We start from the raw sequence: 16986 nt of genomic DNA, 5'->3' as shown, positions 1-16986 counted from the left end.
CCACTAGGCCTACAGTATGAGAGAGCACTATTTTTTTAAGAACATTGGACTATTGCTTAGGAACTACAAGATTAAATCACGAGAAGCACAATCATAGCATTTTTCTGCTGATTTGAATTACGAATAGAAAGTACGAGCAGTTAAGAGGAAACAAGATATGTTCTATACAAGAGCCAAGATTTTTTTTTCCTGACATGTGCCAAACAAGGAGAAGAAACAGAAGAATCTGGCACTATTAAAAACAGTTTGTGGAGAAAGGGACTGAATATCTACAGCCAAGCTCCATGTGGTTTGTAAAGAGGAAACTTTTGTTTTATGGGACTCTCAGTCAGCCAAAATTCTCCCAGACGGCATGCAAATGGATATTAGCCTAAAAACCTACATGCTTCTTGTAGAAGGATCAGTAAACGGTGGGAAAAGAAAAAGAACACTACCGAAGTTTTAAATCAGAATTCAAAATCTGCCTCATGATTGAAAAAGTTAGTTTACCAGACAGCTATAGTGTCATACATATATGGTAAGTGTCTTGGAAAGGAGAGGCAGCACGTTAAAGCACAAAACTAGAAGTCAGGAAAATGTGTTCCAAGCCTGGCTCCACTACCAAGGAGATCTATAAAACTTGGATAAAAGAGAAAAAGACTGCCAACTTAACAGTGAGATTTTCCTTAACTTCATATAGTGTATTAACATTGCACTTATGCTGTTTCTTTTAGCTTCTGTATTTCCCCCACTCCCTGGCATTATGATGCACTAAGTTAAATAAGTGACTAGATGGAGTACTGAGAACAGTCATCTTAGTGTACTAAAACAAGCCCTGACCAAATTTTTAATCAAAACAATAGACTAAAAAAACCCCACCAAAACAAAAAAAAAAACAAACCAAACACAAAAACCCAACCCAAACCAAACCAAAAAAACAACCAAACAAAAAACCAAACCAAACAAAAAACCCAAACAAATTTTTTGGGACTGTAATTCATATAACTGAGCAAAACACTAAAGTGGTTGACACGATTCAACAAGCTTAACTGAATATTGCACAAATACAGCACCTACTGCTCATATTTCAGGATACAGGAGAAAAGGAATGGACAAGCAACAGATACTCAGCACACGCTGAGTGGCTATACCATGGAAGAATTTTTTTCAGCTTCTCTGACAACTCTATGAGTGCCCAGCGAAGCATTCGGCTGCATTAGCCGTAAATCAAGAGACCACACTAACCTCCAATTTACAGCAGGGGAACTGAGGGGAAGCCCACAAGACAGCCTGCAAGCCTGGGACTCATCCAAGTCCCTGCATCCCACTGAAGTCACTCCTTGCTGAGGGACCTAAGGCCCAAACAGATTTGTGGGTCAGGACTCCAATCAGTCATCCAATGATGTGGCTCTCTAGTTACATCACCAGTGATTAAAACACATCACATGGAAAAATTCGCCATCATGCTTAAAGGAGAAATAGTTAATATCTTGTGTAAGAGAAAACCAGGCTTAGGATTTGCCCCTTTGTGTCTTCCTTCACACCAGGCTTTATATGTAACATTTCCGCTAAGATTTGTCAGCCAGTGTGCTTTTCTCCTCTAAATATAGTGGTAAGCATGAATATAATTTTTGAAGCACTCTGTATTCACTTGGGTTGTCCTCATTCATACCTCTAAGACTATCAGCTTGGAGAAGGAGCAAAAGAGTTAATCGTTCAGAACTTTCTGTAAGCTCTGTACATTCATATACAGTGCTCTAGATGGACACTCCATGCTTCATGTTGCAATGGAATAATAAAAAGAGCTGAAAGCAAATTCCTTTAGCTCTCACTCTTTAATTTTATTTGGTCCAAAGAATAAAGAACAAAAGTAAGCAAAATCACGCATTCCAAGAGAAAAAAAATATTATAGGCCTTTTCCCAAAAAAACACTAAGGAAAAAACACCAGGAAGTAAAAACTATTGTATTATACTGAGAAACCTGAAGCTAGCCATTCTTATTGCCACTAAAAATATCTCCACCCCCAACACACATACATTTACCACGATGGCATCTACTGATGGGTTCTGGATACTAATCAAGACCAGACCAGGCACAAACTATAAAGCTGAACAACCCCCAACAAAGTAGGTCAAGAAAACTAGGAGGGAAGGGAAACTGTTGCTAGGTGGCAGTGTACCTTAAGCAAAGAATACTGTAAATCATAGATTATTGGGAAAGTTCATTATCTGCTAAAAGAGGTCTCATCTTCAGTGTCGTCTTCAAAGTTTTGGTAGGAAGCAGAACCCAAAATGTACATAATACACACACTACACATCAGAAGAAACACTGAAAAAATAATAAGAAAAATAAAAGCCTGTCTTGAGACACGCTACTGTGCAAGATCCATGACATAACAGCTCCCCAGCTCTCCAGGTCTATTAGTGCCATAAGAAAAATCTAAAGCCAGTGAAGGGACTCTTGTACACCTTGAGAAGATTATGGTTTTGTTTACCTCATTTTATTCTACCTTCACTTAAGCTCTGACCAGAAGAAGCAAGCAAAGAAATAAGCTTCCACCACATCTTGGCACAGCAGTGAACAGTTGACAGAAAACCCAAGTGTGATGGTGAGAAAGGTTTTCTAAGGCTACTTAAGAAACAGAACTGTTACTTTTCTGCCTTAAACAGCTTCAGTCTTCAGTCCTTTTCAGAGTGGACAATGACAGTAAACAAAAGGAGGTCGTGAAAACTGCATGCACTCCCTAGAACTCCAATCAAAAGGATGGAGGAAAAGGCCTCGGTAGAAAGGCAAGGTAAGAAGTAAGAGGCCAGATTTTTCTGATATCTTTGTATCTGTCCTTCCTGATGTTCCCTCCAACTGAAAACTACCTTAACATATTGCCTAAATTAGCAGAAGTGGTAAAAAAGACAGGCTGATGACATCTTGTGAACTACAATTCACTTGGTAAGAGAGCTGTTAGCAAGCTCACAGCTTGTCACAGAGAAGGATAAGATGTTCTTGAAGGCAAAGACGAAATCTATATTCTTTTCCACAATATCTGTCTGGGTTCAAGAGAGCAATTTTGGGAAAAAGTATCTTAGATAAACATGCTTGTATAGATTGGAGGTATTTTAGGGAATAGAATAAAAGGGAAAAATGAAAGGCACTTTGCTCCGACAAGGTTTTAAATCCGTAGCTCATGTCACAGCAAAATCCTTTCTGAGAAATGTAATTCTTCTTATGTTGACTTTAATCTACAATTATACTGTTAAAGTTGTTTGGGTTTTTTTAATACCATACTGTGATGCACTGCAGAAACAACATAGTAGAACGTAAACGTCCCATCTAACACAGCATGGGAATTCCTATGCTGCTGTACAGCAAGACCCACAGAGAGATGCACCATCTATCGTATCATTCCTCACAAGCAATTCTGACTGTGAAAACCATTTATAGTAATTGGTTTGGGTTGAAAGGGACCTTAAAGACCATCTAGTTCCAATCCTCTGTCACAGCATGGGATACCTTCCACTAGACCAGGTTGCTCAAAGCCCCATCCAACCTGGCCTTGAACACTTCCAGGAATGGGGCATTCACAACTTCTCTGGGCAACCTCTTTCAGTATCTCACCACCCTCACTGTAAAGAATTTCTTCCTAATATGTAATCTAAATCTACCCTCTTTCATTTTTAAAGCCACAGAATTACAGAAGGAATACTTTTTGCAAACCCTTTCTCTGATGTAACTCACATCCGATGTGCGTTAACTTTCTAAGCAGTTATAAACCTCTGATGAGTATTACCAGGTTCACTCTGTAATTTCTTTATCTGAAAAACTTTTGGATTCAAACCTCAGGAGAAGGATCCAATTTCAATAGATAAATACAGACACAACAATCTTTGTTCCCCTTCTCTCCTTTTGTTCCCTTCCCCAAAGACGGTGGTTTTAATTTGTGGTCACAGCCTGAGCCCCTTCCCCTTCCTAGTAATCAGCATCTGCCCTGCAAGGAGGGAGTCAGAGAACACCCCAGCCTTGTCCACAAACTGATTGTTACAATCTGTGATCATTTGCAGTCATGGACCCACAATAATAAAAAAAAAAAAGCGACCAAATAGAAACATCAATTTGAGCAAGAAGAAGTGGAATAGTTCTACAACTATCGAAGCCAGTAGGAGAGAGCCCCTGTGGATCTCCAGGGCCCTTCACTGACTTGGGCAGCATTACTGCTGGAAGACAAGCAGGAGTTAGCTTCACATGCTATCTCAACTCCTGCTCCATGAGACCATGCACAACTAGTTGAAAAACAGTTTGAAAACACCAAAAAAGACCCCACATAAATCTGGGGATGACTTAGACATTTTATAAAGACAAAAGAGAATAATCTGTGCAGTCTCCAGCCTAGGAAGTCATCAGGTTTTGCCATAGCAGAAATACTTTTGTACAGCAGCAAAAAGGAAGCGCTCTATGAAGAAAATACATTCCTCAGCAAACAGCCTAGATAGGCTTTTCCTCATTAACCAGTAAGAGGGAGATCCCTCTGCTGCATGCAGAACACACTGAGGCTCATCTGACATAGAAGTTTAACTCAAAATAAATTTTTCTGTGATTACGGAAACTTTTGTTCTTCTTCTGTTTCTGCACCATCTGTGATACAAAACCTGGCAAAGACTCCAATTAGTTTCCTTTGTGTTATTACCACTATAAGCACTCAAATGATAAATACTTATACAAAAGGAAATTCCTCTTCCTTTCTACCCTGTCTCTAAAGAGCAGATCTAAATACTTTAAGAAGAAAACCGGTACTGAACTCACCCTGAAATTTTGTAATGCCAGATTACACTTCGTCACAGAAAAAGGCAATGGCAGATTAAGTCAATCAACACCTCTTCTGACAAAATCTTTTCTCCAGTAACAAGCACTCAGCCTGAGAGGAATCAAGCAGAAGCACCTTACACCAAGAAAGGTGAAATCCTGAAACATCTGCTTAAGCAACATCCGTGATGGACTTAAGAGTTCTCTTCTCTGGGATACACAAACCCTTGTCAGGCTCCTAGAGGTATAACTCTTGGAGCCACAGAGGTGGCTGTGCTTTGCCTCAGTGGAGCACGACAGAGGCATCATCTAGCAAAACAAACATACCAAACTTTGCAATGCAAGTTAGCACTTAGTGTTGTTTTTTTTATGTACTTAAACTCTTCATTTATATATACACATATTTGATTACTGCACCTATCCTGATGGAACCCATGCATGGCTGTGGTTAAGATGTCAAATTTTATTATTTTGGTCAAGTTTATATTGGTACCCTAAACACAACAATCCCCTTATACAGAGTTTGCACATTGGTACAAGTTTATATTGGCACCCTAAACACAACAATCCCCTTATACAGAGTTTGCACACTGGTACAAGTTTATATTGGCACCCTAAACACAACAATCCCCTTATACAGAGTTTGCACACTGGTACAAGCATACTAACATCAGAGCAATATATTAATTTATATAAAAACACATGCATACATGAAGTAGCAACAACTGCCACAAAACAAATATTGTTTGCGTTTCTGTCCAAATGGGTGTGATCCAGGAATACAACCTTGACTTTGGCATTTATTTATGCAGTAATTTCCCAACAGTCCCTATGTCAACACGTTCACATATGTTTACAGTGGATTCCTGAGGGGAGGGGTAGCCTCACCTGCTGCTTAACAAACCCTCCCTGGGTTTGTTAGATTCAAATAGAAGAAAGGGAAAGAAGAAATGAGACACGTGGAGGACACATGGGGATGGATAAGCACATAAGGGTCAGATAAGCAAAGGGATATCACAGACTTGCACCAAATCTTAGAAGCATGAACTAAGACCTATCCCTATTTTTTAATCTGCTGCACCCTTAGTAGAGCTTTTCTTCCTACTGATCAAAAACGGCTGTTGTAGACAGCCAGGCTGCTCCCAGGTACCTCTCCAGATAATGCTTAATTTTTTTTCTTCCTTCACGCTAAAAAAAAAAAAAAAAAAAAAAAAAAAAATTAATTGCACATTTTACTGGAGCAGGATAGTGCCTCAACACCAACCCCTTATGCTGAGGGCTGTGCTATACAGAGGTTGATGGTTTATCCATTTGTTATTTCCAGTTGCTTGTATGCCAGTGCTTTGTACACTTCTTTGAGAAAGCACAGGATTTAAAGTGGTTTATTAATCAAACAGAAGTTTGGTTTTTTTGGGCAAGACAGCACACCTTCTTGCTGAGGCCTCCTGTACAATATCATTCTGCTGTGGCACAAATGTCCAAACAATTTTGCTGTAGACTCTAAAGAGTGCACTTTAAAAACTCCACAGCCACAAGGATTATAAAAATAACTCAAAATGGGTTCTTTGATCCTTTTTCCCTACCATTCACATCTGGCTGAAAACTTTACAAGCAAGAGCTTTGCCTGTTTCCATTTTCAAAAATTCAATTTTTTTTTTAAATTTTACTAAAATTTCAACTGATGACAGGCACAATTACATAATACGCCTGAGCCAGTACAACAACTTCTAGCCTTAAAACGACATCCAATCCCATTTGGCCTGACCATGCCCTTCCTGCTCCCCTTTTGTTTTCTGTGTTGATGTTCTTTCGGGAGCTAGACTTGCAGCAAACTAAAGCTATTAAAACAATTAGGGGGTTGGCTGGTTTAACTCCCAGAACCAGTCTACAGAGAGTCAGATGAGGGGATGAGGAGGAGGAGGAGGAAGAGTGACCAGTCAAGCAGCAGCTATCCATTTCATAAACCAAGCTGAAGCATGAAGCCGCAGACTACTCTGTCAAGCAGTTTGTCTTATGGGATGAACCCACTCAAACATTGGGATCATCATCTGCAGAAGAGACATTGAAGAGCATCAAGTATTGGCTAAACTTGATCCAGCATTTCACCTCATCAAGTGATAAATACCTGCGAAAATGATAGTATATAAAGTAATAGGTATTCAGAAACAGAAAATATAGTTCCAGACAGTACTTCTTTCCCCTCAAAAACAGTGCAAGTTCTTCTTAAAGTGTCCCAAAACACGTGTGTACCTTCTGTGACTCCTTAGATCGTACAGCTGACAGAAACTAAAGGCAACCCCGTGAGATACACTAACAGAAGTCACTAGAATGTCCATGACCCGAGCTACTCATCACAGAGAAAACCGGCAGCGAGGGCCGATGTTGCAACCCAGCAGCGGCCGCAGGTACGGCCTGCGCACCTCGGGCTCCGCGGGACGGTCCCAGGGCCGCGCCGGGCTGTCCTACTACACGAACAGCTCGCGTTCGGGTTCGCAGCAAACCTCAGGGCCACGTATGTTTTCACACACGCCAAACTTCCCGGAGCATTGGATGCGTGCTCCGTGCACACCTCCTGTTGGAGCACGGGCTCCCACGTACCCACGGGAGGCGACACCAGACTCCCACGTGCCGCGGCTAGGCGAGGAGCCACCGCCCCCATCGCACCTCCCCGGCTCTCCCCGGCCCCCGGGAGCGCAGCTGCCGCCGCGGTGCCCCCGGCGGTCCCGGGGCCCGCCATCGCCGCCACCCCCGGCGGCCCCCGGGCACTGCGGCCCCCGGCCCGCCGGGCGCTGATAGGGCGTCCCCGCGCGGGGGGGGGCGGGGACAGCGCGGCCCAATGCGCGGCTCGGCGGCGCCGCGCCCGCCCGGCGGCCCCGCTCCCGCGGCGCGGCCGTGAGGGAATGCGGCGTCCACCCCCTGCCCCGGTACCTTCTCCTCCTGCAGAGCACGCACGCGGCCCAGAGCAGCAGGGCGGCGGCGGCGGCCGCCCCGCCGTAGGTGCCGAGCGGCAGCGTGTCGGGGCCCATGCTGGCGGCGCTCGCCGCGGCGGCCGCTGGTGCCTCGCCGCCGCCGGGGAGGAAAGTTTCGCCCGTCCTCCCGCTCCCGGCAGGAGAGGAACCCGGCCGGCAGTCCCTCCCCGCCCACCCCGAGCCCAGGGGGCTGGGTTTGGCTGCTCGGAGCCGGACTTGGCGAGCGGGCCCGGTGCGACCCGGCCGGCTCCTCCCCGGGGAGCGCCCGGCGCGGGGAGGGTCGCGCCCGCCCGCCCCCGCGGCCTCCCGGCGGCGGCGAAGGGAAAGCCTCGGCCTTCGGCTCGCGGGGAAAGGCTCCGATGTGGCGGAAAGGTCCCAGGACGGAGACCCCCCTTCATCCTGGGTCTCCGTCCTCCCCGCCCTCCATCCCTGTCAGCTCTCCCGGCACCTTGTGAGGGTCTCGGGGCCCTGCAGAGGGGCTCGTGTGGCGGAGCGGCGGTGGCGTGTCCCCATTGCGAGCGGGGCTGGGTTTGGGCGGGTAGCGACTCTGATATCCCGTTGACCTCTCCTCGATTTTGGTACAGACAACCGATGTGTGTCCCCCGCTTAAACAGCAGGACAACACCCCACCATCTTCATAAAACTTCGCTTGAGATAGGATGAGATATGAATAGTGAGCGTTGCCTTTTGGCGTTGTGCTATATGAGAATAATGTGGGTCCAGTCCCCCACTGTGCCAGTCTCTCTGATGTGTTATGAAGAGCGGAGGAGGTGAGAAACCAAAAACTGAGGCAATGGAGAGATCCCCAGCGTGAGGAAGTGGGATGAGGTGGACTGAGTCAGAGGTCCAGGTAGTTTGGTACTGCATGGCAGGACAGGGACTAAAAAAATACCAGGGCAGCAGCAGTACCTTACAGCTCCACTGCCATTTGGCACAATGTACACTCCAAAATGTTGCTGTGATGTAAGATACCGTTCAGTGCAAATTCACACTGAAGGAGTAAGATGCTTCGTTTTCTGGAATCGTGATTTGGTTGAATGCTGACAGACAAAAAGTTCACCTAGCTTGCTTACTCAGCTGCATGTATTATCATGCATTATATGTTTCACAATGTCTGGTGGTTATACATTCCTTTCATCTTGAAAACAAGTTGTACAACACTCAGTCTTCTGGCTTGCCCTGTTGTAAATTTTCTCAAAATTGTAGAGTCCCAAATGCATCTTAGCAGATAAAAAGCCAGTTAGCTAAAAGCCATCCTGAACTTTAAAAGACTTCATCATTTTTAGCAGCTTGAGTCATCTCTGACCATTTGCAGTCATCAGGGCTGTGTGTCCTCTTCCTCAAACATTCCTGTTAATTTCAATTAAATACTCAGAAATGCCATTGTGTTAATCAGCAAAAATCTGATTAGTGTCTCACATTAAATTTTCTCAGAATTGGGTCATTATTGCTTAAAACCATCAGCTGTCTGTCCCTCCTGAGACTGAAAAAACCAGAAACCCTTATTGTGCAATATAATGCACAAAGGGAAACCATAAGAGAAACTGATGTTATCCTTGTAGTTCTGTAGGGCTTTTTGTAGGGAACTATATTTGAAATCCCCAGCTTGGGAATCCCAGGAGGTTTCTTAGCTACTAGTCCAGTAAATTCATGGAAAAGGAGTAATTCAAGACTGAAATGTGTTGCGATGTAAGACATTACGCAGTAAAATATTACTCATTTTACAAGTGACCTTTGCTGTGAAAATTTAGTGTTTCAGTTCAGTTTAATGAGAAATAACTGTTCATGTACAACTAAATAGCTATGAGAGCTAGAGTAAGCCCTCATCCACAATCAAACATCAAAACACCAAGAAGATCACTGTATTTCTGGCAGAGGGTGTGAAGCGGTTACAACAGCCTTTTTTATTTTACACTTTTCATATTTGCTGAAAGTTACTGTGTCAGGTCAATTGCAGATGCAAAAACCACACCTCACACACCAAAAAGCACCACACCATCAGCAAGACTGTGTTATTTTGAAATACAGAGAACAGAACCTGAAAGGTCCTAAGTACCCTAAGAATGCTGTGTACTGTTCTGTGTCGACTCTTTAAAAATCCCAAGAGGATGGATTGAATTCTTAACTAGCAAAGGATTCTCAAAGAGCTAGAAACCGAAACATATTTAAGTTTGGCGTCTTATATATAGTATGTATTACGTCAATGCAGATCCAACTGGATGATATTTACACATAACGCACCAGTTAAAATTATAATAGATGTATCCGTAGATATTGGCATCTCAGCTAACTGGAGAAACAGGGTGAGGCTGAACAGTTCCCTCTAATGTAGCTCTAGCAGGAAAGAGGAAAATAATTTAATTTTCAGAAGGTGCAAGGCTAGTCTTATAGTGATACGGTCTCATGCTGAAAAATTAGTTTTTTGAGACTTGGAGGGATTTTCAGTTTCAAGCTGTCATGAGATCTTTATGGAGGTATCGCTGCAGCATGGTCATAAGTGAGGAGAAAGAATGCAAATGCTGTTATATTTGGAAAAGGATAATGTTACTTTCCAGCTGGATACAACTGTGTCCAGTTGTTATCCTTACTGGTGGGGTGTAATTGCTGTTGTTCCATGACAGTAGTATTGGCTCCTTAGCAAATTTCTTCAAGTGCTGTTTGTGTGATTAGAAAGCTGCTAGAAACAAGTGCAGGCTCAAGAGAGGTGAAGGCATTTGCAAATACCTACTGGGAAGGGACAGAGAATTCATGAGATAAGCTTTGAAGGCTTTTCAGTTGGAATACACCAAAGATTTCAGAGAGGTTCCTAATACCATGGTAGTAAGCTTAGATGGATAGATAGATAGATAGATAGATAGATAGATAGATAGATAGATAGACAGATAGATGCTCAGCTACATTTCTCCTGTTTAAATTGTGAACATTCTGTACATATGCTACAGTTCAAAATGCATACTGTGTGTATGTTTCATACTGCCAATGTTGTAAGATGATATAGATCATATTTTTTTGTCTTATGAAAATGCAGAAGACTCAAAATAAACTTTGAACAGTATATACTGCAATCTGTACTATATGTTACACATCACAGTGTGATTTTGCTATGTACAGCACATGGACAAATGCCTGTTCTACTGGGTAGCTTTCATGTGCACAAGGATTTAAACTCCCAGGCTTAGACAAGAGCAGATTCTCTATCACTGAAACACCAGTGACATAATGTGTTATAAATGATGGCAGGAAGAAGGCTTACTTTTCTACTCGCCTAACACTATTCATTCAAAGGCTATTTTGAACAGCTTATAGCTTTGCTCTGCTGCAACTATTGCAGTTGCAATACTGCAAGTCCATTCTTGCCTTCAGTTTAAATGCACATGCAGTATTTCAACCAAAACAATGTGTGTATTTTTGTGAGCAATGATAAGGGAAAATACCCATGGTAACATTTTTAGTGATTTTGAGAAACGGCAGTGGCATCAGACTTTGAAATGAGGTCAACAAATTAACCTCTGTGTCAAAGATAATCTGTCCAAATTTATTTAGGTTATAAGCCCCACAAGAAAAGAGGTTTTGTACACTCTAATGACCTGCTGGACCTTTGGGGCTTAATTCCGTGAAGATGCCACTGGAACTGGGTCTGCTTCCAGCTCTTAGCTCAGCAGCTGTTTTCTCTGGAAGTGAAGCTCTGAGCTAATAGAGATCAGGCTGTATTCAGGGCAATGAAAGTAAAAGCCTTTTTGTTCCCTGCTCTCCCTCTCCCTTCCTGCTAGAATACAGGCAAAGGGAAGTACAGTGATGTAAGTGTAGAACGGAAAGGCTACAGACCTCTCAAATCTCACTCACTAGATTCAGGATTAATACATTTGATTCTCACTTTGTGTTCTCTTCTTCGAGAACAGACCAAGGTGCATGTAATGCTTTTGGAATGGGCAGCACTGCAGCCTCTCTCACGTGGCCTCCTGTGTCAATCACAGCCAGGTGGCCTGATCTCTGAACAAGACCCCATGCTGAGACAGGTGAGAAGTCCCACTCATCTGCCCCTGCATTTCAAATGCTGTAATCCACTGTCATGTGAACTACCATGCCAAACATATACCCATTACATGCATCAGCATATGTACTCATATTTTGTCAGAAAAAAAGGAGCTGAAAGGTCCACGGGGGCAGAAACTGAATAGGCAAAGAGATCATGAATGGGATCCAGAGAGGGAAAAAAAAAGAGGATTAGGAACAGATGAGTAGAAACTGGGGATGAATGGGCATGAAATCTGGGACCCAAAGGAAAGGAGAGAGGAGGACAGTAAGAATAGAAAAGATTTTTAAGAAAAATGTGACAGAACAGACAACTGCCTCAGTGTAGAGATTAAGATATGGAATTGTGATATGACTCAAAGGGGAAATCCAAGAAGAGAGGTGAAACTGGAAATGAGTGGGAATGACAGCACGAGAGAGGAGAAGCCAAGAGGACTGAATTGGTTCCTGCAGTTTGCAGTCTGGGACTCAATGGGAAAGAAGAAAGGGATTTGGATCAAAAATTGAAACTGGGAAAGCATAAAAGTGATGGGCAAGAGGATCAAGACAAGAAGAAACCAACAGAAGATGCTCCATCTTCCTGGATGCAGTCTTACTTTGTACAATGGCAGAGCCTCAAAAGACATGGTCCTGTTTCTCTGTACTGCCATCTCTGCCACAAGTCATGCAATCCTGTATTTTCCCTTCTGTTGTAGCTAACTATCATCCTTGTCGTAGATGGAAACATGGTGTGGCAAGGAGGTGACTGCAGAAGCTGTGGCTGTCATGGCTAAGTTAACTCAAGATTCTCCTTTATAGTTATATTCCATCCACTTCTGTGGTAAATTTTTATACCATCATACCACTTATAGGCTAATTATCTGATACACCCTCATTTTCTGCAGGTTAATTTGAGAGCTTGGGTCTGATTTGCCAAAGTGCTAAGCCCAGCAAAAGTGATGCATATCTATAGTTATCTAGATGTAAAGAAACAGTGATGTATTCAGGACTTTCCCTTTGAACACATAAAGCACTTTTAGCATAAAAAACCCCCAGCATTTACCTGCCCTACAGATAAGCATCCATGAAAATATTAATGCTGGTGTGCCCTAAACAAAATTTGTATTTGCAATATAGTAAGGTATTCAACTGTATGCTCTGAGTAACATAATAAAATTTTGAAGAATGCTGTATTCCCTGCACAGGATTATATATTAAGAATTTGGCAAAGTTATCCTAAAAAATTGATGGAACTACATCATACTCTACCTTCATTAAAAGCCCACAGTTCTGGACTTTCTAACTTTCTAATAGCTGACTTTGTAACCTTCGAAATACACTTTTTATTTTTCATTGCTATAATTCAGTTTTATTTGCCTTGGGAATACTGCAGTCTTTGCTAGCAGCAAATATTTGGGGCAACTGAAGAGTGTTTGTACTACTATAAAAACAAATATCGTGTATTAACTCATTAACTGGCAGGTGTATGTATATAAACAACATCTGGACAGTTTTCATTTCTCTGGAGTACTGAACACAGCTATAGCACAAACTGGAAGAGAGGAGAGGGAAGGAGAGAGGAGGGGAGGGAAGGGGAGGGGAAGGGAGGGAGGAGAGGAGATAAAAAGGAGTGGGTGGGAAGGGAACATTAAAGATTCAGCTTTCACAGTGCTGTCCATTGTAAGGATGAATCAGCTGTAGGGTGGAATATCCTGTTTTGCAAACAGAAAGAGTTCAAGAGAAAGTCTAAAGAGTACACAGTTACCCAAGTGAAAAGAATGAATGATTGAAGATTGCAGATGAAAAATCCTAGAACTATTTAGAAGTGTATTATTAATGGACTGTGATGTAAGAATATTATATGAGTCAAATGGTTAGACATAGAAGCAGAGAAAGAGGAGACAGTAAAATCCAGACAAATTTGTCATCAGGATGATAATACAGTTGTGAATCCATCCACAGACATTTCTGAAACCCCACACAGGGAAATGCATGATCACAAACAAAAGAAAATCAGTGGCTGGGGTATTGCCCTAAAATGATTGAGCATTTATGTCAGGAGTGCTAACCAATGCTAAACAGGGCAGATGCTTATGGCAGATAGGTTTAAAAAAAATACAAGAAAATGTTTAAAAAGGAGACTAGACCTCCTAAACTGAAATAAAATCAGAAATAAACTCAAAAACTTTTGAGCTGTCTTGGCAAGAGCAAAAAAAGTGGAGCAGTGCTGGTCAGATCAAAGTGCAGTAGAAAATGTTTCAAGAGCAATGCTAAGAGTTACTGCACACATAGAAGTTAATTAGCAATAAAACACAGGGTAATTATCAACTAAAATCATGTTTTATGTAACAAAGGGGAGATATGCACAAGTTTTGAATGCATGCTTGTGTTTTCACATTCACACTGAAAAGAAATGCAATTAACAAATAAGGATTCAAGGAAAAAAAGCTCATATAGACCTGAAATGTGACTTAAACAGTATGACTGAGTGACACGATTTCTAAATCCTGATATCTTAGACTGTAGCTGATAATGACTCCCATGGTGCTAACTATACTTCTGCACAACCAGTTTTTGTTTTTATTTGTCATTTTTGGACCACAGTTTCAATATATTAGTACTACAGATTTTTTAAACCAGGTCTTTAAATGCGATGAATTTGTCTTCTTTGGGTTTTGTTAACTTACTGTATCACTTGTTTCTCTGATACTACTTTGAATAGTGGTTTTGCTGATCAATGATGTCATGATTAAAATATTATTTAAAGGATTTGGGTTTATATTTTATTGAACTTAATAATTTGAAGTAAGCCTGTGAAAAACAAAAGGCAAAACATTGTAGTACCGTACATCATTATGCCAGTCAGATTGTAATCTTGGGCTGCAAATCTGTCAAAGCCTGAAGCTGGTGGGTAAAGCTACTGGTGTTGGTAAATGTGTGCCTCCCTGTGCACGGGGCACACCTATGGGTGGTGTTCTGATTAGAGAAATTGGGTGGAGTGTGGGATAGAGTCTGTACTTTGGACTCCATCAGAAATAGATACTTTTTCCAAATTAAATGTTCTGTGTGTGGATAGACTAAGATCAGGCCGGTCTAAAATGGGATCTCAGAGGTTACATTATTACAGTATCTCCCTAAAGAGCAAAGCAAGCAAGATCCTTTAAAAAGGGAAGTGGGAAATAGGTATGCAGGCAGCGTATGCTCGTGGTTACTCTTCAGGTTTGTCACAGCCTAAGTTGAAACTGAAGCTTTCAATTTTACTAAGATACTCGTGCTTTATTATGATATTGGAAGTCACTGGAGATCCCCTCTACATATATACTCACTTTGGCCTCCAGGCAGTCAATGTATGAGAAAAGAGGTGATACTTTCTTGGATGTCACCTCCATAGGCAGAATCAACGATGCTAGAAGAAGATGAAGGAATAGAAAAGTAGATACGGCCCTATGAATTCAAGCTTTCAAAATAGGAGAGAACATGTAATTCATAAGCAGAAATATTGGCTGCACCTTGAAACCCTTGTCTTTGAAAAGTGCTTTGGTTTTAAAAATATCCTCTGAAAACATGCTTCTTGCTTAATAGTCAATGCCTGGTTAAAACCTGCAAAAACGGTGTAATTTTGTGCCTGTGGGGGAATGTATTTGAATTTGTAGACCTACCTGTATTTTAATTCAAATGACGGTTTCGTAACTTGAGTTATATTCTGCAAATGAGGGAGGAGTCAACATAATATTTTGTCAGATGCAGATGTGAGTCATTTAAAAAAAGCAGCAGAGTCTTTTGGCCATATCACACATGAGCATGCAAAACCAGGCCAAAATGGAGTTCTTAAATGCCAATCAAATAAATGGCTATTATATATGTAAGCAATTCCCAGAACAGAAAAGAAATATTTTAATAAGTAAAATAATTGTTTGCCTTGAAAGACATCAGTAATCTAGTGATTTTTTTTTCCTTGGAAAATTGATGCTGAACAGGTTAAGATATTTCCTTAATGTGATGCAACCCTGTTTCTCCACAGAGAGCAAAGGCCTTTTCCAGCTTAGACTAAAATTGGGTGTTTCCATGTTCGCATTTCCTCTAACCATTACTTTTTTCTTCTGCCAGGTCCACTGTTTCCTGCTTTTGCTCTCTGCTTTCGGACTGTTTCTCTTCTGCAGATTATAGAATCATAGAATGACTTGGGTTGGAGGGGACCTCAAAGATCATTGAGTTTCAACTCCTATACCATGGGCAGGGACAGCTTTAACTAGACCAGGTTGCTCAGAGCTCCAACCCACCTGTCCTGGAACACTTTCAGGGATCACATCCGGCTTCTGCTTCCAGAAGCACACAGTACCTAATGGTACCCTTCTGCCCAGTTTCCCCAGGTTCAATTTCTGGGGTTTAGGCTGTGACTTCCTTTTCTTCTCATTACTTCAGGTAGAAGAATCACTGATACAACATTTATAGGAGGAGAACTTGTGAAGGTCAGTAACCGGTTGCATCAGCTTCCAAGATGTGCAATCCCAACATCCATTATGCTCTTGTATTATATTCACAAGCACTAAATGGTGATATATGTATTTTAACAGGCTCATGTAAATTTCAAACTTCTATATATTCAGAATATAAATGATCGTATTTCCTTCCATATTTTGGAAAAGGTCCCATTTAATTGAAAAAAACCTCTTTCCTGTTGCTTTTTCTCATAACTTAAAGAATTCTCCATTTCCTCAGACATAGCCTGGTTGAAAACGTAATGACACCATGATCATTTTCTGTTGAATTCTGTATTCATTTCTGTTACACCTAATTACATTTCTGTGATATTGTGTTGGAGTTATCCCTAGAATTCCATGCATTTTTTTCTAGGTAAATCGCAATTAACTTTAAAAAGTAAAGGAAACACCTAATTAGTGGTACAAAATTCCTGATAACTTTTGTGCTTCTCTGAAAATTATAGTTTATTTCTATTTGCATTTAGATTTCTAACTGAGTGCTTGGCCTTTGGGGTGGAATAAAAATTGGTTTGCTTAAAGAATCTGTTTTTATCAGGTTACTTGCTTAAGTATCCCAATCAATAATTTAATTCTATGAATGTTTAAGTTCATTATATATATGTTTTAGAAAAAAAAGTTGATCCATCCAATCTAAGCACATGCTTAGCCTTAAAAGCCTGAATGGTCTCACTGAACTCAAACTGAGAAACTACTCAAGTTCAATGCCATAGTCAGAGACATCTGCTGGAAA

General features: G+C 41.6%; 1 protein-coding gene across 1 annotated transcript in view; it reads right to left on the bottom strand.

Annotated features, from left to right (window-relative positions):
• Positions 1-7815, bottom strand: part of LOC116787809 (cytochrome P450 7B1) — a 130188-nt gene extending 122373 nt beyond the window's left edge. The window contains exon 1 of the mRNA XM_032689743.1: positions 7703-7815. Coding sequence (XP_032545634.1) covers positions 7703-7800 — 98 coding nt within the window. The 5' untranslated portion in view covers positions 7801-7815. The remainder of the gene's footprint in view (positions 1-7702) is intronic.
• Between the last annotated feature and the right edge of the window lie 9171 nt (positions 7816-16986).

Source organism: Chiroxiphia lanceolata, chromosome 1 (genome assembly GCF_009829145.1).
Source record: "Chiroxiphia lanceolata isolate bChiLan1 chromosome 1, bChiLan1.pri, whole genome shotgun sequence".
Classification (NCBI taxonomy): Eukaryota; Metazoa; Chordata; class Aves; order Passeriformes; family Pipridae; genus Chiroxiphia; species Chiroxiphia lanceolata.
Note: the sequence above shows the minus strand (reverse complement) of the source record. Positions and strands in the feature narration are given on the sequence as shown.